The 16,574-nt window shown below is 40.5% G+C and overlaps 1 protein-coding gene across 1 annotated transcript in view; it reads right to left on the reverse strand.

The window, feature by feature from the left end:
* Positions 1–13,406, reverse strand: part of brinp3b (BMP/retinoic acid inducible neural specific 3b) — a 51,568-nt gene extending 38,162 nt beyond the window's left edge. The window contains exons 1-2 of the mRNA XM_089008553.1: positions 13,054–13,406; positions 12,672–12,969 (exon numbers count right to left, since the gene is read on the reverse strand). Coding sequence (XP_088864679.1) covers positions 12,672–12,937 — 266 coding nt within the window. The 5' untranslated portion in view covers positions 12,938–12,969; positions 13,054–13,406. The remainder of the gene's footprint in view (positions 1–12,671; positions 12,970–13,053) is intronic.
* Positions 13,407–16,574: the final 3,168 nt, after the last annotated feature.

A 16,574-nucleotide genomic window follows, 5' to 3' on the forward strand; every position in this document is an offset into this window, starting at 1 on the left:
CCTGGAATAATGAGAATATATCATATTTGATATGATATGGTCAGCCCTCGGGTGCCTCAAGGTGTCAAAATGACCTCTGCAAAATATGTGGAGTTTGTAACCAATCATTTTACGTCGGATTGAAATAAGGAAGAAAGAACAGAGCCTTCTGCTATCAAATAATTCTCATGCAAGACAGTGCATCATCCCACGCTGGTCAAATTGCCACTGAAGCTTTAGTTGCTATGGGTAGGAATAAAAGTGGGATGGGGGGGAGATCACCTCAACCATATTGAGTACATGCGAGAAGCCTTAGTTGCTCATCATTTGTATGCAATCATGCAAATGCTATTTTTTTGCTCTTTTATTTTTTGCATCGTGCGTACTGATATTGGGGCTTTGCTCTCTCTGTCTCTCTCCCCATATACAGTAAAGTCTCGTTATATCGATATCGGATATATCGATAGTCCCGGGTATATCGATATTTTTTCTGACTCCCTTGAATATCGATATAACGAGACTTTACTGATATATATCTATATATATATATATATATATATCAAAGTTGAAATAAGTTGGAATTTCGCATTTTTCTATTCATTTTCTCACCATTTCACTTTTGTTTTTCTGTTTCAAGCTCGGTCATCTCACTTTCGTGTGTGTGTGTGTGTTTTCTCACTCTCTCTCTGTCGTCTGCCTGTCTCTTTAATGTTTAACCTCCCCCCCCCCCCTCACTGCAGCATTCTTGACCAATCATCTGGCTTTAACCGAAGACGCCATTTTGTTTTTTTGGAGAACGGCCTCACTCTCTCTCTGTCTGTAACCTCCTCGCCCTCACTGCTGCGTTCTTGACCAATCACATGGCTTTAACCGAAGACTGGGGGCGGGCAATAGAGGACCAAAACAGTCGGCTGCCATTTTCTTGTTAGGAGAACGGGCTTGTTCGCGAACAACACATCACTCATTGTGGCAGCCTTACGAAACGAAAATATATTTTCCACTACATCAATGTAATAAATTATAATATATTAAAATATATTGTTTTCAATGGTATTTCCCCATATATTATACAGTGAGACCTCAACTTACGAACGCCTTATAATACGAACTTTTCATCATACGAACGTCAAATTTATGACTATTAAGCCTCATAATAAGAACTATTTTTATATTACACACTTCGGTGGAAGTGTGTATACATAAATAAATAATCTTCTGCGGAAGAACACGAAAGCACACAACCTTCGGCTCTGGCGGAGTGATCTTCGGCAACCGAACAGTGCTCCAGCCGACGCTACTTTGCACACCCCCTCTCATTGAATGCACACGTCCATCGCCTCCTTGCAGCTTTTTGCTTATACTTTTACGATTATGGAACCGAAAAAAACCACCACAGGCTCGTGTTCAGCCCAAGATGAAACACAATAAAGTCACCGTCGCTGAGAAGGAGCTAATTGAAAAACACGAACGACGTGTGCGTTTGTGTGATTTAGCGACAGAGCGCGGCTATGCTAAGTCCACCATCGCTACCATCCTTCGCAACAAAGAAGCTATCAAAGGTGCGTCTGTTGCAAAAGGTGTTTCCATGCTCTTAAAGCGACAGTCTCGGGCAATCGAAGAAGTTGAAAAACTTCTGTTAATTTGGATTCACGAAAAGCAGCTATCCGGCGACAGCGTGAGTAAAGCTATTTTAGGCGAGAAAGCACGGCTAATTCACGCCGATATCGCCACGCGCCAACCTGAAAGTCCGGCGCTTATTCAGGATTTTAAAGCCCGTAACGGATGGTTCGAGAACATCTGAGGGCGAGGAGGAGGAGACAATGTTGGCAAAGTGGAATGATGTGCAAGCTTTTACCGAACAGTTCTATCCAGAAAAGACTGGCTATGACAATCATCAACATGATGAACGATAATGTGATGCCTCAGCCTCGTAACACCTTACAAGTCAGAAAGCAACAGGTGTCAATTAAGAGGTTTTTAATCAGCAAAAAGGATGAGGAGTCTCCAAAGAAGCAAAGAGAAGCCACACCAGAGGTTAAGTTACCAACAGTCCTTCTGTGACTCTCCTTCCATAAGCCACCAATGACCATCAAAATGGTAAATACAGCTTTATTTTACAGCAGTTTATTTCTTTAATTACAGTCCTCATGTAATCTTTCCAAACAGCAAGTCCCTTTGACCTTCGACCTCCAACGCCATTCCATCAAGTCATCAATGACCATCACAAATGTAAATAAAGTGACTTTATGATACGATGCAGTGTATTTCTTTAATTACAATACCATAGCACATTTATTATGCATATAAGGTAGGCTGTGTGTAGTTTTGAGGCTTATTTAGTTGAAAAGTATATTTTATGGAAACCCCGGAACGGATTATTCTCATTTTAATTGTTTCCTATGGGAATTTTTTTTTTCGAGATACACACTTTTCACCTTACACACTCTGTCTGGGAACCAATTAAGTTCATAAATTGAGGTCTCACTGTATATTGTCAAATCATATATTGTTCAATATATTATATATTGTTCAGAATATATTTTTATATATTGTAATATATTGCAAAATATACAATTGATTGCCACTTTTCATATATTGCAATATATTCAAAAATAACTTATAATTATGTATTTATATAGTACAAAAATATGTAATTTTATATTTATAAATAACTACCACCATATATTACTACATATATTAGACAATATATTAGTGATGTATTTAGGAATATATAACCAATATATGATACAATGTATTTTTATGTATGTAAAATTATATGGAAATATATGTCACAACTACATACAGATACATGTTTAATATATGATAAAATACATTGTGAATGTATGCAAATTATATGAAAACATACATAAATGAGCATGTTTTCATTTTAAACACTAAACACAAACTGGGTGTATCAAAAACATCCTTTATTTTTCATCATCACAAAAAAACTAATTCTGTCGAGGTTTAAATATATTCAGTGAAACACTTAAACAAAAAAAAAAAAAACTGAACCGAGATTACATACCTTTTGCAACACTATAACTGCGTTCACACAATACCTAAGTGGATATACTAATATGACAACTTAAATAGCAATGTTTTGATTAAATTGTCCAAATTGTACGCAACCCTTTATCCACTTATGAAAAATACATTTTCTGTAAACTTTAACAAATACACAAACCATCCAAAATAAATAAAAAATGTTTATAATCACAAATTCAAAGTTTTGAGCTTAATCTGGTGTCGAAGCTCACAGATACGACTGTTAATGGACTTTCTCAAATCCGCTTTCTTGGCCGTTGGAAATTCTGCTACAACAGCATCTGTGGAAAAGAAAAACATTGATTATACCCATCCCAGTCATCTTGCTTAATTGTCAGTGGCGTCCTAGGACGATTTTTTTTTTGCCTGGGCAAATGGCTGTGAATATGGCCCCCCTACTGGGATTGTGACGTATCAACAGTGTGTGTGTGTGTGCGCGCGTGCGTGTGTATGTGTCCTCCTGCAACTATTCTGAAGTAAAATGTCACACTTTTTTTCAGATCCCCTTTCAATAACTTTACAATTTAATTTCCCTTAATGTCACTTCTAGTAACCACCAATAAGATTTTTGAAGCGATTGAGAATTTTATTTTAAATGTTTTTAAGACCTAAAAAAATGAACATTTAAAGTTATCTATTCAACAAAAACAAGTATGCAGCAACTGAACAGAAACCACCCACCAACTCAATAATATTGAAACAGGCTGTAGGTTTATATTAAAATTTATAGCAATGACACTTTGAGAAAAGGCGTTTTGAAACAAAAATAGGGCATGCGGAAAGATTAAGCCCTACATAATCAAATTACAGACTTTTTGAAGCTTTAAATTGGGACATGAAACATTTTATGTTAATTAAGGCATTTATAATTATTTATGTGGGATAGAACACCTTCAAGGCAAAAACAAATGTAAAATTTTCAGATTGTTTTCAGAACAATATTAGGCATTTACTAACCATACATTTTCATTGATTTTGATTAGAGATGGAACCAGTTGCAATAATCAGCAGTTGAATTTTTTTCACATACATTTTTTTTTCAAATTTAATGTTGAGTGAAAATAAGTAGCACCTGTGTCTTGCTTTTCTTCAATCTCTTACTATTGGGGTAAAAGTTTACGGCAACAAAAAATGAAAAGCCTGACGCTGCAATTAAACAACAGAAAGACGTGTTGAGAACCCTGAGGACATGCTGCTCAAACAAACCACATTCATTTTCTGGATAACCAACAGGAAAGTTCTCCCCCTGGCAGAAATGCTACTAAGCTAGAGTACAACTGACTGATTAATTTACCTAGCAAGGCTTGAAGTTTCCTTGGGTCCAGAGCGTGCCACCGCTCAGCACTGGGGTCCAATTTGCTCAACCCACCTTTAAGGTTGGATTTCAGGAGGACTTCGAGATCAAAGAGTCCCATTAATAGCACCCGTGCCATCCCATTGGCTGTGGTACAGGTTTTTGCAGTCTCCCAACAATGTGAGGAAACTGTGACACTGTCCTTCCCGATTTTCACCTGATGTGAATGAAAGCAATGTAAATCCATGAACAAGGAAATAAGGAAAGTCACTCCAATCTTTAGAATGCATAGATGAAGAAGAAACAAACATTTCAAAGACATTTGATGCCAATAATGTGTTTTAATGTTAGAGATGTAATAATTATGAAATACATACTTGTGAGGGTTTCACGGGTGTGCAAACTGATGTTTCACCCGGACAACCATTCTCAGCACCACGTTCATCCGCATGTTGAGTAGGACGGCTGTCAACTTCTACGCTGGTGGTGTGAATTGAGATAAGTTTTCTCACTTCCATCAACAATGTTGGAATTTCTGAGAAAGAATAATGAATACAAACTTATACAGATAGCAACTACAGTAAAGTCTCGTTATATCGATATTCAAGGGAGTCCGAAAAAATATCGATATAACCGGGACTATCGATATATCCGACCCTGTTTGCATGTAATTTTCTCCGTGCGTTCATAGAAATAGTATCGATATAACCGGGACTATCGATATATCTGATATCGATATAACGAGACTTTACTGTATAATGTAATGGGCATATTACACTGTAACCATGAAGACCGATATACTCCGAGGAGCTACAAAAAGGGCCTATCGTGACAAGTATAATAAGAGGAACATGTTATGGGATTGACAGATACTTTATGTACGATAGCTGTAACGGGTTTGCTCACCGATGGTTTATTTACAGCAACAATCTGTGTAAATGATGCAGACAGTGATTGATGGTTGACACACGCACAATCACATAGACAATTTGAAACATCAATTACTCATTATTATTATTATTATGTGTGTGTGTGCGTGTGTGCGTGTGCGTGCGTGTGTGTGTGTGTGTGTGTGTGTGTGTGTGTGTGTGTGTGTGTGTGTGTGTGTGTGTGTGTGTGTGTGTGTGTGATTCTTGGAACATGCTGTGTGAATGCAGCATATATGGTCTGGGTATAATTGCTTCAGATTGCATTCTTAGAATATATAATATATATATATATATATATATCGTCGTCGTCGTCGTCGGCCTCCATCGGTCATGGCTGACCATGGATGACTGACCTATGTTGTTTTGCTTGTACAGTGCCTTCTATGGCTGAAGAGCCCGATGCGAGAGTGGCAGTTCCTGCCGCAGGAGTCACATATGTGTAATGCTGTTGGTCTGTTTGCTCGTGGTGGTCCCGGTTTGTTGGCTGCGGAATTCTTTCTGCGTGCACGTTTCTCCGCTGCCTTTTTTGTCAGTTCTTTCTCGCCGTCCTGCAGCCGAAAGTGGAGCGTGCTTTTCCAGCTGGAGCGGTCTGAGGCTAGGTCCTCCCAGGATTCTGTGTTGATTTTTAGGCTCTTCATGTCTCTCTTGCACACATCCTTGAACCTCAGTTGGGGGCGGCCGGTGTTTCTTTTCCCTGTGGCAAGCTCCCCATAAAGGATGTGTTTGGGAATGCGGCCATCCTCCATTCGATGCACATGGCCCAGCCAGCGTAGTCTACGTTGCCTCAACAGGGTGTACATGGTGGGTAGACCTGCACGGGATAGGACTTCAATGTTTGTCACCTTGTCTTGCCAAGAAATGCAGAGAATGCAGCGAAGGCTCCTCAGGTGAAATGAGTTGAGTCTCTTTTCGTGGCTTGCATGTGTGGTCCATGTTTCACTGCCGTAGAGCAGGGTGCTGAGGACGCAGGCATTGTACACGGCCATCTTTGTCTTCATGTTTAGATCATGATTTGTCCACACTCGTTTTGTGAGTCGGGCGAGTGTTGTAGAAGCCTTCCCAATCCTCTTGTCTAATTCTGTGACAAGGGAGAGGTTGTCAGTGATGGTGGACCCAAGGTAGGTGAACTGGTGGACGACTTCAAGTTCGTAGTCATCGATGTTGATGACTGGTGTTGATGGGGTATCTTGCCCGAGCACATTGGTCTTTTTCAGGCTGATGGTCAGTCCAAAGTCTTTGCAAGCTCGAGAGAAGCAGTCCATCAATGATTGCAGCTCCGACTGCTGGTGGGTTGCCACTGCAGCGTCATCAGCAAACAGGATGTCTCTGATGATGATCTCACGAACTTTCGACTTGGCTTTCAGGCGAGCTAGATTGAAAAGTTTTCCATCTGATCTTGTGCGGAGGTAGATTCCCTCATGGGATGTTCCAAAGGCATGCCTTAGAACAAGAGAAAAGAAGATCTCAAAGAGTGTTGGAGCGAGCACACAGCCTTGCTTGACGCCGCTGCGGATGCCAAAAGGCTCAGAGAGATTTCCATTGAACTGTACCGTCCCTTTCATGTCAGTATGGAATGATTCAATCAAGCTATGCAGTTTGGGGGGACAGCCAATCTTTGCGAGGGCCTTGAAGAGTCCATCTCTGCTGACGAGGTCGAAGGCTTTGGTGAGGTCGATGAACGCAATGTACAGTGGCTGGTTTTGTTCTCTGCACTTCTCTTGCAATTGTCGGAGTGAGAAGACCATGTCCGTTGTGGATAACATACAGTGTCTGCCAGTCATGGAGGAACTGGATGTAACACCAACAGAAGATGAGCTCAGTAAGGCCATAGATAGTCTGGCCTCCAGAAAAGCCCCTGGCAATGACAGCATCCCTCCTGACCTCCTCAAGAGCTGCAAGTCAACCCTACTCCACCCCCTGCATGAACTCCTATGCCTGTGCTGGGAAGAAGGTGCCGTACCACAAGACATGCGAGATGCCAAAATTGTCACCCTATACAAAAACAAATGAGAGAGAAGTGACTGTAACAACTACAGAGGGATCTCCCTACTCAGCGTCGTGGGAAAGGTCTACGCTCGGGTCCTCTTAGCTCGCCTTCAAAAGCTGGCGGAACGTGTCTACTCAGAATATATATATATATATATTACACACAGGTATATTGTGTATGTATGAAATATCCAATACTTGCCCTTAACTACAATGTGGCGCAGTTTGGCATTTTCTTCTTGTAAGTTCTTCATCTGGCTCTGCTGATCTTTTGTCAAATCATAGGTTTCCTGGTTCGATGATTCTTCGGTACCAGGGCTGGATTGACTGTGCCCTGAAAGTATTTCCTCTTCCATTCGTCTTTGAGCTACTACTTTGGCTTTTTTCTAAAGGGAAGAGATTTTTTTTTATTATTATTATGGCATAAATGTTACATAATGTGACAACTCTAGATTACCTGTTTTGGATATTCAGTGCCAGATGCTTTGTCACTGGCACTGCCTTCACCGAAGAAAATGCGTTTTCCTTTTCTCATCGTGTATATCTCCGAGCTGAATTCTGGCGAGTGATATACCAGATCCTGCTTGGGGTCATCAATCTTTTTATCTCTCATTGCTTTCCTGAGTTAAAATAAAATACAAAATAGATTCATTTTTATGTTTCAATTCATGAGTCTATCCGTCTGATTCATCTCTGAGGAAACACGTACATTGCTTGAGTAAAATAACATTAACGTGAAAATAGTCTTACAAGTGTTAACACCATCGCTATTCTTATAATCGCTGCCCATTTTTCTTCTGTATAAAATCAGTATTAAGATGTTTGAAACAGTTAGCTTTGCCGTGTTCTGTATAGCCATAATTCAATGAAAAATACGAACCTTTTCTTCCATAAACGTCTTGTTCTTCTTGGAATATCCATATGATGAGCACCCGAGAGGATATATTTCCTTTTCAGTCGAAGTCGGTCCATTTTCTACTTTTGTTTTACTGTAATCGTGATGAAAAAGCACTCACTAACTTTCGTTGGTCGGTTGTGGTTTGAAAAAAGACGACGTAAAAAAAATAAAAACACGAGTCATTTACTAGAATGCTTGGCGTATATGGAGCATGCGCAAAACAGTAATCACGAACCAACCATTCATATCGCGATATTTAAAGCCCGCGCTCTGCTGAAAACGTCGAATAGTTTAGGCTCGTAAAAGGAGCGGGAGAACTTCAAATCAATTTATTTGGGCGCAATTATTACACAAGAAAACAGAAGTGACACTGTCTTTTGTGGAAATGTCAAAATATAGGTTTGCACTTGTCAGTTGGGCCATAGGGCCTGACAAAGACAAAACCAGCAACGCTCCACTGAGCTGGATAATAGACTTTGACCCAGCTACTACTGACAAGAACTATCTACTAGAATGTCGAACGACAAACACCAAAAACACGGTGAATGGATGGCCGGTCGAATTGGCTTTGATTCTACAGTTAGCAGGTAAGTCTTTCTTACACTCTCAAATTTGTCTTTCCGATTAGTTCCTTCGAATTGTTTTTTTATTCTGTACAGAGGTCAAGCTATTAAAATGTGTATCCCATATTTCACCATTTTGCAGTGTAAAATTGGTACATAAATATTTGTTCTACAGTATTAGAAAACAAATTTGATAGAAATATATCCTTCTAAATTTGTGTAGAAAGAAAGGTTATACTGAGAGCTGCTGAGCGTGAGCTTAACTTTGAGAATGTAAACAAGACCATACGTATGCAGTTAGAAAAAATCTGTGTTTTTACACATTTTATTATTTTTTTAACGACAGACCCGAGATGAGAATTCCGCTCACTTTGATTCTAACAATGGGCATGAAACACATGTCAGCCACATTGTGGTAAGTATCCTTTGAAGATAGTCGTGATGAATCAGTACATGAAGAATCACGTTTTAAAAAAATTGGTAGTGAGCTGGAAAACGAAGAGACACTTTATGCTGGTTCACGACTTACCCAATCTCAGAGTTTTCTACTTATACTTTCATTTGTTTTGAGACACAGGCACAGCTCTCTCAGATCTCCTAGATTTGATCAATATTCACTGTTCAGAAAACACACAATTAACCTCAAAGCATTTGTTCCTAAAAGAACTTAAGCCAGTAGAAAGTCATTTACAATGTCACATATTTTGTCCAAACTGTGAGTACTATCTTGGTGACCAGGATGGTGATGGACAATGCGTTGTATGCAACACAACCTGGAATAAAACAAACTCACTGAAGAATAGAAACTACTTCATATATTTGCCAATCCAAACACAGTTGGAACATCTTCTTCAAAGAGAAGATATTGTGCATTGTCTGAAGTCAAGAGATGGCACATCTAATTCTGACTCTTTTGAAGATATTCGAAATGGTCGAATGTACTGCAATCTGAACAAAATTGGAGGCCCACTTGACTGTAGTCATGGATACTCCTTAACACTCAATTGTGATGGCGTGCCTGTTTTCAAATCCTCACACTCTGGTATTTGGCCATTATATGGGATTGTAAATGAACTACCTTACCTTGTGCGCAAAGACAATGTTTTACTTTTTGGCTTGTGGTTTGGTGCTAAAAAGCCAAATGTCAATACTTTTTTAAAGCCATTCATTTCAGAGTGTCAAAAGTTGTCAAGAGAGGGCTTTCAGATAACAAGCAATGGCACTTTGGAACAATGTAAAGTTGTGGGTGCTCTCATGATGTGTGATTCAGTAGCTAGGCCCATACTTCAAAACATGACCCAGTTTAATGGCCAGTATGGATGCAGCCTCTGCTTGCATCCTGGTGAACAAGTTGAGAAAGGAAATGGCACAGTCAGGGTGTACCCATACAAAGATGTTCCAAAGAGGGACCGCACTTCGGCCATATGTGATGGAAAGGAGGCTTTATGTACCAAAAAAACTGTGAGGGGTGTTAAAGGACCAACATGTCTGATAAATATTCCACATTTTGACTTTATATCTGGTATGCCTCCTGATCACATGCATAGTGTACATCTTGGAGCGGTTCGCCAAATGGCAAGCATGTGGCTGGACAGTGATAACCACAAAAAGCCATATTATATTGGCAGTAGAGTAAACAAACTTGATCAACAGCTGTTACTAATCAAGCCTCCTTGCCACGATCTCTTCAACAGAGGAAGTTTTGGAAGGCGTCAGAATGGCAGAATTGGTTACAGTTTTATAGTGTATTTGTACTGAAAGGAATTCTCCCCAACATGTTTTACCAGCATTGGTTAGTCCTTGTCACATTCATGTTCTTACTTTGCAAGGACATTACAAAAGCGGATTTAAAAAAATGTGAAAAACTTGTTGTAGATTTTGTGACACAATTTGAAACACTGTATGGGAATATTCATGTGTCATTTAACATACATTTATGTCTTCATTTACCACAGTCTGTAAGGAATTGGGGACCTTTGTGGGCCCATTCTGGTTATATCTTTGAGTTATACAATTGTGAAATACTGAAAATGTTTCATGGCACTCAGAGTGTCCCTTTGCAAATAATGAAACAATTCACATATACCCAAGTATTGCCTATTTTAGGAAATAATTCACTCAAAAACGCTATTCCCGAATGCATCCAGCTTTTTAGTAAATTAACTGGCAAAAAAAGAATGAAGCAGTTAGATCGACTCGGTGATCAATTTGGAACCCTTGTTTTTTTTATTCTCGAGAACTATCAAGTGAAGAGCGACTGGTCATGAAAGAGCAACTTGCAGTCACTCCAAAAACACTTGTGAAAATATTCAAGAGAATTCTGGTCAACGGAGAGCTGTATTACTCTCAAGAGTGCACGGGGGTAATGAAAAGAAACAGCTTCACTGTACTGATGCAGAATGGAAACATCATCACCACAGAAGGTGCTTTGCTTTTGGGAGACAGTATGATAAATCACATAGTATTCTGAATAATGTTGAAAATGTAGTTTGTTTGAAAAGGACGTTCCGTGGCAGGAAACAGATATTTGATGTCACACTCTTCAAAAGAAAATGTGTGCTCATTGATTTACCAACATTTGCAAACCTCTATGCATGTATTCCTCCAAGATCCGGTGTGGAGAATTGAAAATTTCATGGCAAAGTACATGGCAATTCTGTAGACCCCCCAAATAAATGGTATTTCTGTAAGACTACTTTTGTTTTTTGTCATCATGATATTTTCGTCAAAAATTATTATTCACTTATTTTATTTATTTGAGCAAGAGAACACTAGACATAAAACAATAAAAGGAAAAAATAAATTTCTAAACATTTTTGTTCACCAATTGAACTCATGCAGAGGTAGGATTAAGTCTATCTGACTCTGAGATCATGTAATTTAAAAAAACCTCAGTTCTATTATAGACTGATTATATATTGCAATATGTTGTAAAATATAAATACAGACCATTACATGTGAAAAATATAGTGCAATTTTTTGGTCTCAATTGCAACACTTTTTAAAATATATTTACCAATATATATATACACATATATGGTCGATGCATATATTGACATATTGGAAAATGCAATTCAACACCTCATATATGACAATATATTATTGCATGTATTGCAATCTTCCAATATATTGCAATATATTTTCGTTTCATAATATCCGTGTGTATCCCAAAAGTAGTTCGTCAGCCAAGGGGTTCGTAAACTGAGGTATCATTGTATATATATATGAACAATTATTCACTATGCCCAATTATTTGCAACACAGTGTATAATGGAACATATTCAATGCAGCATTTCCTCACATTTTGCCGGTTAATAGGGACCAAGATTTTGGAGTTACTGACTAAGATTTAAAATATGAAAATGGAAGAAGATCGATCAGACGAGTAGTCCCATTTTTGACCTTACAGTCAATTTTAAATTTTAATGATAGAATTAAGGATCAAAAGATAGAACTGAGGTTTCAGAGTCATTTGTGTTTCTGAAAGAGGAAAGACGAACCACAAAGATTTGCAGGCAAAGGGGTCATTCTCAGCTTGGGAAGGCTTGAAATTTGCCATGGACATAATAACAACCTGTACTAAATAAACCAAATCGGTGTTAATGAACAGCACTTTGGAGAAGGAATTGAACCATTTTTATCTTGTTTTGCATGTCTACGAGTTACACGTCTCGAATGGTCAAGAATTCCACCTTTCATTTTTTCAGTCCAAATATGCTTGGCTGAATTCCATATAGCTCAATGTTGGCAGGTGTGATACTGCGAGGGCAATCCTGAGAGTGGGCAAGCTTTCAGTACATCTCGTCAGCAGCTGCTTTCACCGATTAATTCCACACTGGTTTTAAGTGCTATGTCAGGTGAAATGGGTGATTGCACGCACACACGCTGCATTGCTCCAAAATGCATCAAGACTATATCCTCCACAGTCCTCAGACAATCGGCGCAGCGCGCGCGCTCACTCACACATCTCTCACCTGTAGATCTTATATCTGGTGCTAAAGCCTTGCTGGTGCCTCTCTGCAGCCTCTGTGAACTCCAAAGACTGTTGGAAAGGTCCTTTATCCGATAAAAGCCATGACAGTGAGCCGGCAAGGCAGTTCCCGGCCGGACCGGCGGCTCCGGCGGCTGCGTCTCCGGCGGCGGCAGTCCGCAAGGACCGGCAGCAGCAGAGCCAGAGGCCAAGAGCCGCACTCGTCCATAGCAGAGACAGCGGCTTATGACCGATACTCTGACGGCTCATGCTTCACCCAGCGACACCTCATTCTCTCCGGACTGGGAGGATTGAATAAAACATTTGGATAAGAATTGTGCATTTCACAACTAAACAAAGAATTCAAATGTTTTTTTTGTACCTACCTGACTTTGCAAAGAGGACCAAATCCTGGACTCTTTGAGAAGTGTCAATACAAAATGTGTGGTGGAATTTGCAGTGACTTTTTTCTTTCAACTCAATTTCCACTCGAGCTCAACTTTGCCACAGGGATGTAGACGCCAAGTATCCGCGCATTCCTCTACTGGTCAAGTGTGAAACACACACTTTATTCCCGAGGTCCAAACAGCCAACAGCTTCATCCGCGTAGAATTCTCCTACTGCTGTTGTTTAAGCTCCTTTTGTTTTAGGTTTTTTTATTCATGCAAAATTCTGCGTGCACACTGCTGCAGCAGCTGCTGTGCTCCTCCTCCTCCTCCTTCTCCTCTTCCTCCCTCTGCTGTGTGTGCTGCTTGGTGAATGAGTGGTTGCTTCGACACAGAGAGCTATTTCTCCTCACCCCCACCCCAACTACACTCCCACCCCCACTTCCATCCACCACCACCTCACTCCGAGCTGGCGAGGCAGAGGGTGATGTGTACAGTCTCAGCGGATTGCAGTTCTCAGGACAGCGGGATGATAAGCATCAGCAAAGCTTCCTTTCAGTCAACAGCACCTTTACATGATTCATTCTCATTATTTGGCATCACAGCATGTTCCACTGGTGTATAAATGTGTTAAAATGAGTCTTGTAATAGGCTCATTATCTCCTCCTATTATTCCATTTTATTGTCCTGTGCCACAGCTTTACAGCCCAGGGCTTGCATGACTAAAGACACATCATGTGAAGATGACATCCATGGTGCCGGATTTACCAGTGAGCACAATTCCTGGTCATTATCAGGCAACGGGTTTCTTGACACATTCACGTTAATTAGCATTTACATGCACAATCATTTCTTTAAAATCTGCTGCCTGGCTCCATTTTATTATTATTTTTTTGTCAAGGTTTGGCAACAATATCAATCTCTAGAAAGGGCAATGATCAATTTTCGGCTGCTTATAAAGTATAAATTCTCTCAACCCCTCTCACGATGGGGATGCGCCAGACAGCTGTAGGAGCAGGTGTGCATGCAGATATTTTCTACATTCCTTGCAGCAACATTACTTAACAGAGCTTTCAGACAAACGTTTCATGATGTTATATAGTTAAGAAAGTCACGATGCACATGCCAATGAAGTGGGAAGAGACAGCTAATACATACAATCAGTGGGAAATACGTATATTGGGTCAGCTTCATATTATACTGGGAGACCGTCAAAGGACCGTCAATAATATAACATTTTGAAAGAATTAATTTTTGAATTGAAGATTACGCAAAACAATTCCTTACACATAAGCAGGTTTTCATTTTGAAATGATTAAAAAAAAAACGCTAACACAAGCGGAAATGCAGACAGTTTACCGGTCATGTTGCTGTTTTTATCACTCCAACCGTACGCAGCGACAAAGAAAAAAAAACCTATAGACCTAGAGAGGAGCTGGAGAGAGCCTGGAAGGTAAAGGTGACAGTCGTGCCTGTGGTGGTCGGAGCACTCGGGGCAGTGACCCCCAAACTCGACGAGTGGTTGCAACAGATCCCGGGAACAACATCGCATATCTCGGTCCAGAAAAGCGCAGTGCTGGGAACAGCACGGATACTGCGCAGAACCCTCAAGCTTCCTGGCCTCTGGTAGAGGACCCGAGCTAAAATGGGGGGCATACACCACCCATGAGGGGTGAGACGAGGATTTTATATATATATATATATATATATATATATATATATATATATATATATATATATATATATATATATATATATATATATATATATATACCAACCAATCAGCCCAAGAAATGACCTCAATTGCTTCTTGGTCTGGGGAGGTGGTATCTTCTCCACGGCCTTCACTTTCTCCACCTGGTGCTGAATCTTTCCTTTCCCAATCAAATGTCCCAGGTAACGCACCTCTTCTTGTGCCCAGGAGCATTTTTGCTCATTAATGGTGAGTCCAGCCGCTTGTATTTTCCCAAGGACGGTCTTGATGTGCAGGAGATGGTCCTCCCAACCTTCACTGTAGATCACGACGTCATCAAGATAGGCAGCTGAGAAACTGGAACAGTCCTTCAGGATAATATCCATTAATCTTTGAAAGGTCGCTGGTGCTCCATGCAGACCAAATGGTAAAACTGTGTAGTGGAAGAGCCCTAACCCCGGAATCTGAAAAGCTGTGTATTCTCTGCAGGTGGGGTCGAGAGGGACCTGCCAGTATCCTTTACACAGATCCAGCGTTGTAATAAATTTCGGTCGCCCCAATCTCTCCAGCAGTTCATCAATACGAGCCATAGGGTATGAGTCAAAACACGAAACACTATTGAGCTTTCTCATGTCTGAGCAGAATCGTAGTTGAGCGGTGTCCTTTTTAGGTACTAACACTATTGGGTTAGACCACTCACTTTTAGATGGTTCGATGATCCCCATATCAAGCATTGCTCGTACCTCCTGCTTCAGTGGTTCAACCTTCCGCTCCGGAATCCGATATGGCCTCAAACGTACAGGTTTATTTTCTTTGAGCACAATCTTGTGGGTGATGAGATTAGTTCGTCCGGGTTTATCTTTAAATAGGGAAGGAAATGATTCCCTTACCTCTGCTAACTGAATTTGTTGCTTTGGGGTCAGGTGTAACAAGGTCTCTTTAGAATTACCCCATTCCCTCTTGGGTGTCATCACAGCCTCATCCATCTCCTCCTTCTCAGTAACCGAGATTTCTCTGATGAATAGGCTCTGGGAGCTCAATGGTTCCGCTTGTTTCTCTGCATACACCTTCAGGAGGTTCACATGTAGAATCTGCTTTTTCTTTTGTTTGTCAGGGCAGAGAATCTCATATGTGACAGGTCCTATTCTCCTTGTCACAGTGTACAGGCCCTGCCACTTTGCCAGTAGCTTACTTGGTCCCGTAGGCAGCAATATTAACACCTTCTGTCCAGGGTGCAAATCTCTCTCTCTGGCGTGTTTATCATACCACACCTTTTGGTTTCGTTGACTCTCCTCCATGTGCTTCTTTGCCATCTCCCTGAAGTTCTCCAACGTGTCCCTCATTTGAAGAATATAGGAGATGACACTGCGTGACGTCGCCTCTCCAGCCACCCAGTTCTCCTTCAGCATGTCCAGGGGTCCACGAACCTGTCTACCATAAAGCAACTCAAAAGGAGAAAAACCAGTTGACGCTTGGGGCACTTCTCGATAAGCAAATAACAGAAAAGGCAGCCATTTGTCCCAGTCTTTGCCAGTTTCATGAATGAACTTTCTCAGCATTTGTTTTAATGTCCCATTACATCTTTCAACCAGACCATCGGTTTCAGGATGGTAAGGAGTGGTTCTTATTCCTTTAACTCCAAGCTGGCTATATAGGCCTTTCATCAGGTGAGACATAAAGTTTGTACCTTGGTCTGTTAATATCTCTTTAGGTATGCCTGTTCTCGAGAATAACTCAACCAAACATCGGACTACATGTTTCACCTGCATAGAACGTAATGGGTAAACATCTGGGTACCTGGTTGCATAATCACAGATTACAAGAGCAT

The sequence above is a fragment of the Hippocampus bargibanti genome, linkage group LG11 (genome assembly GCF_051943395.1).
Source record: "Hippocampus bargibanti isolate YZ-2025 linkage group LG11, ASM5194339v1, whole genome shotgun sequence".
Lineage (NCBI taxonomy): Eukaryota > Metazoa > Chordata > Actinopteri > Syngnathiformes > Syngnathidae > Hippocampus > Hippocampus bargibanti.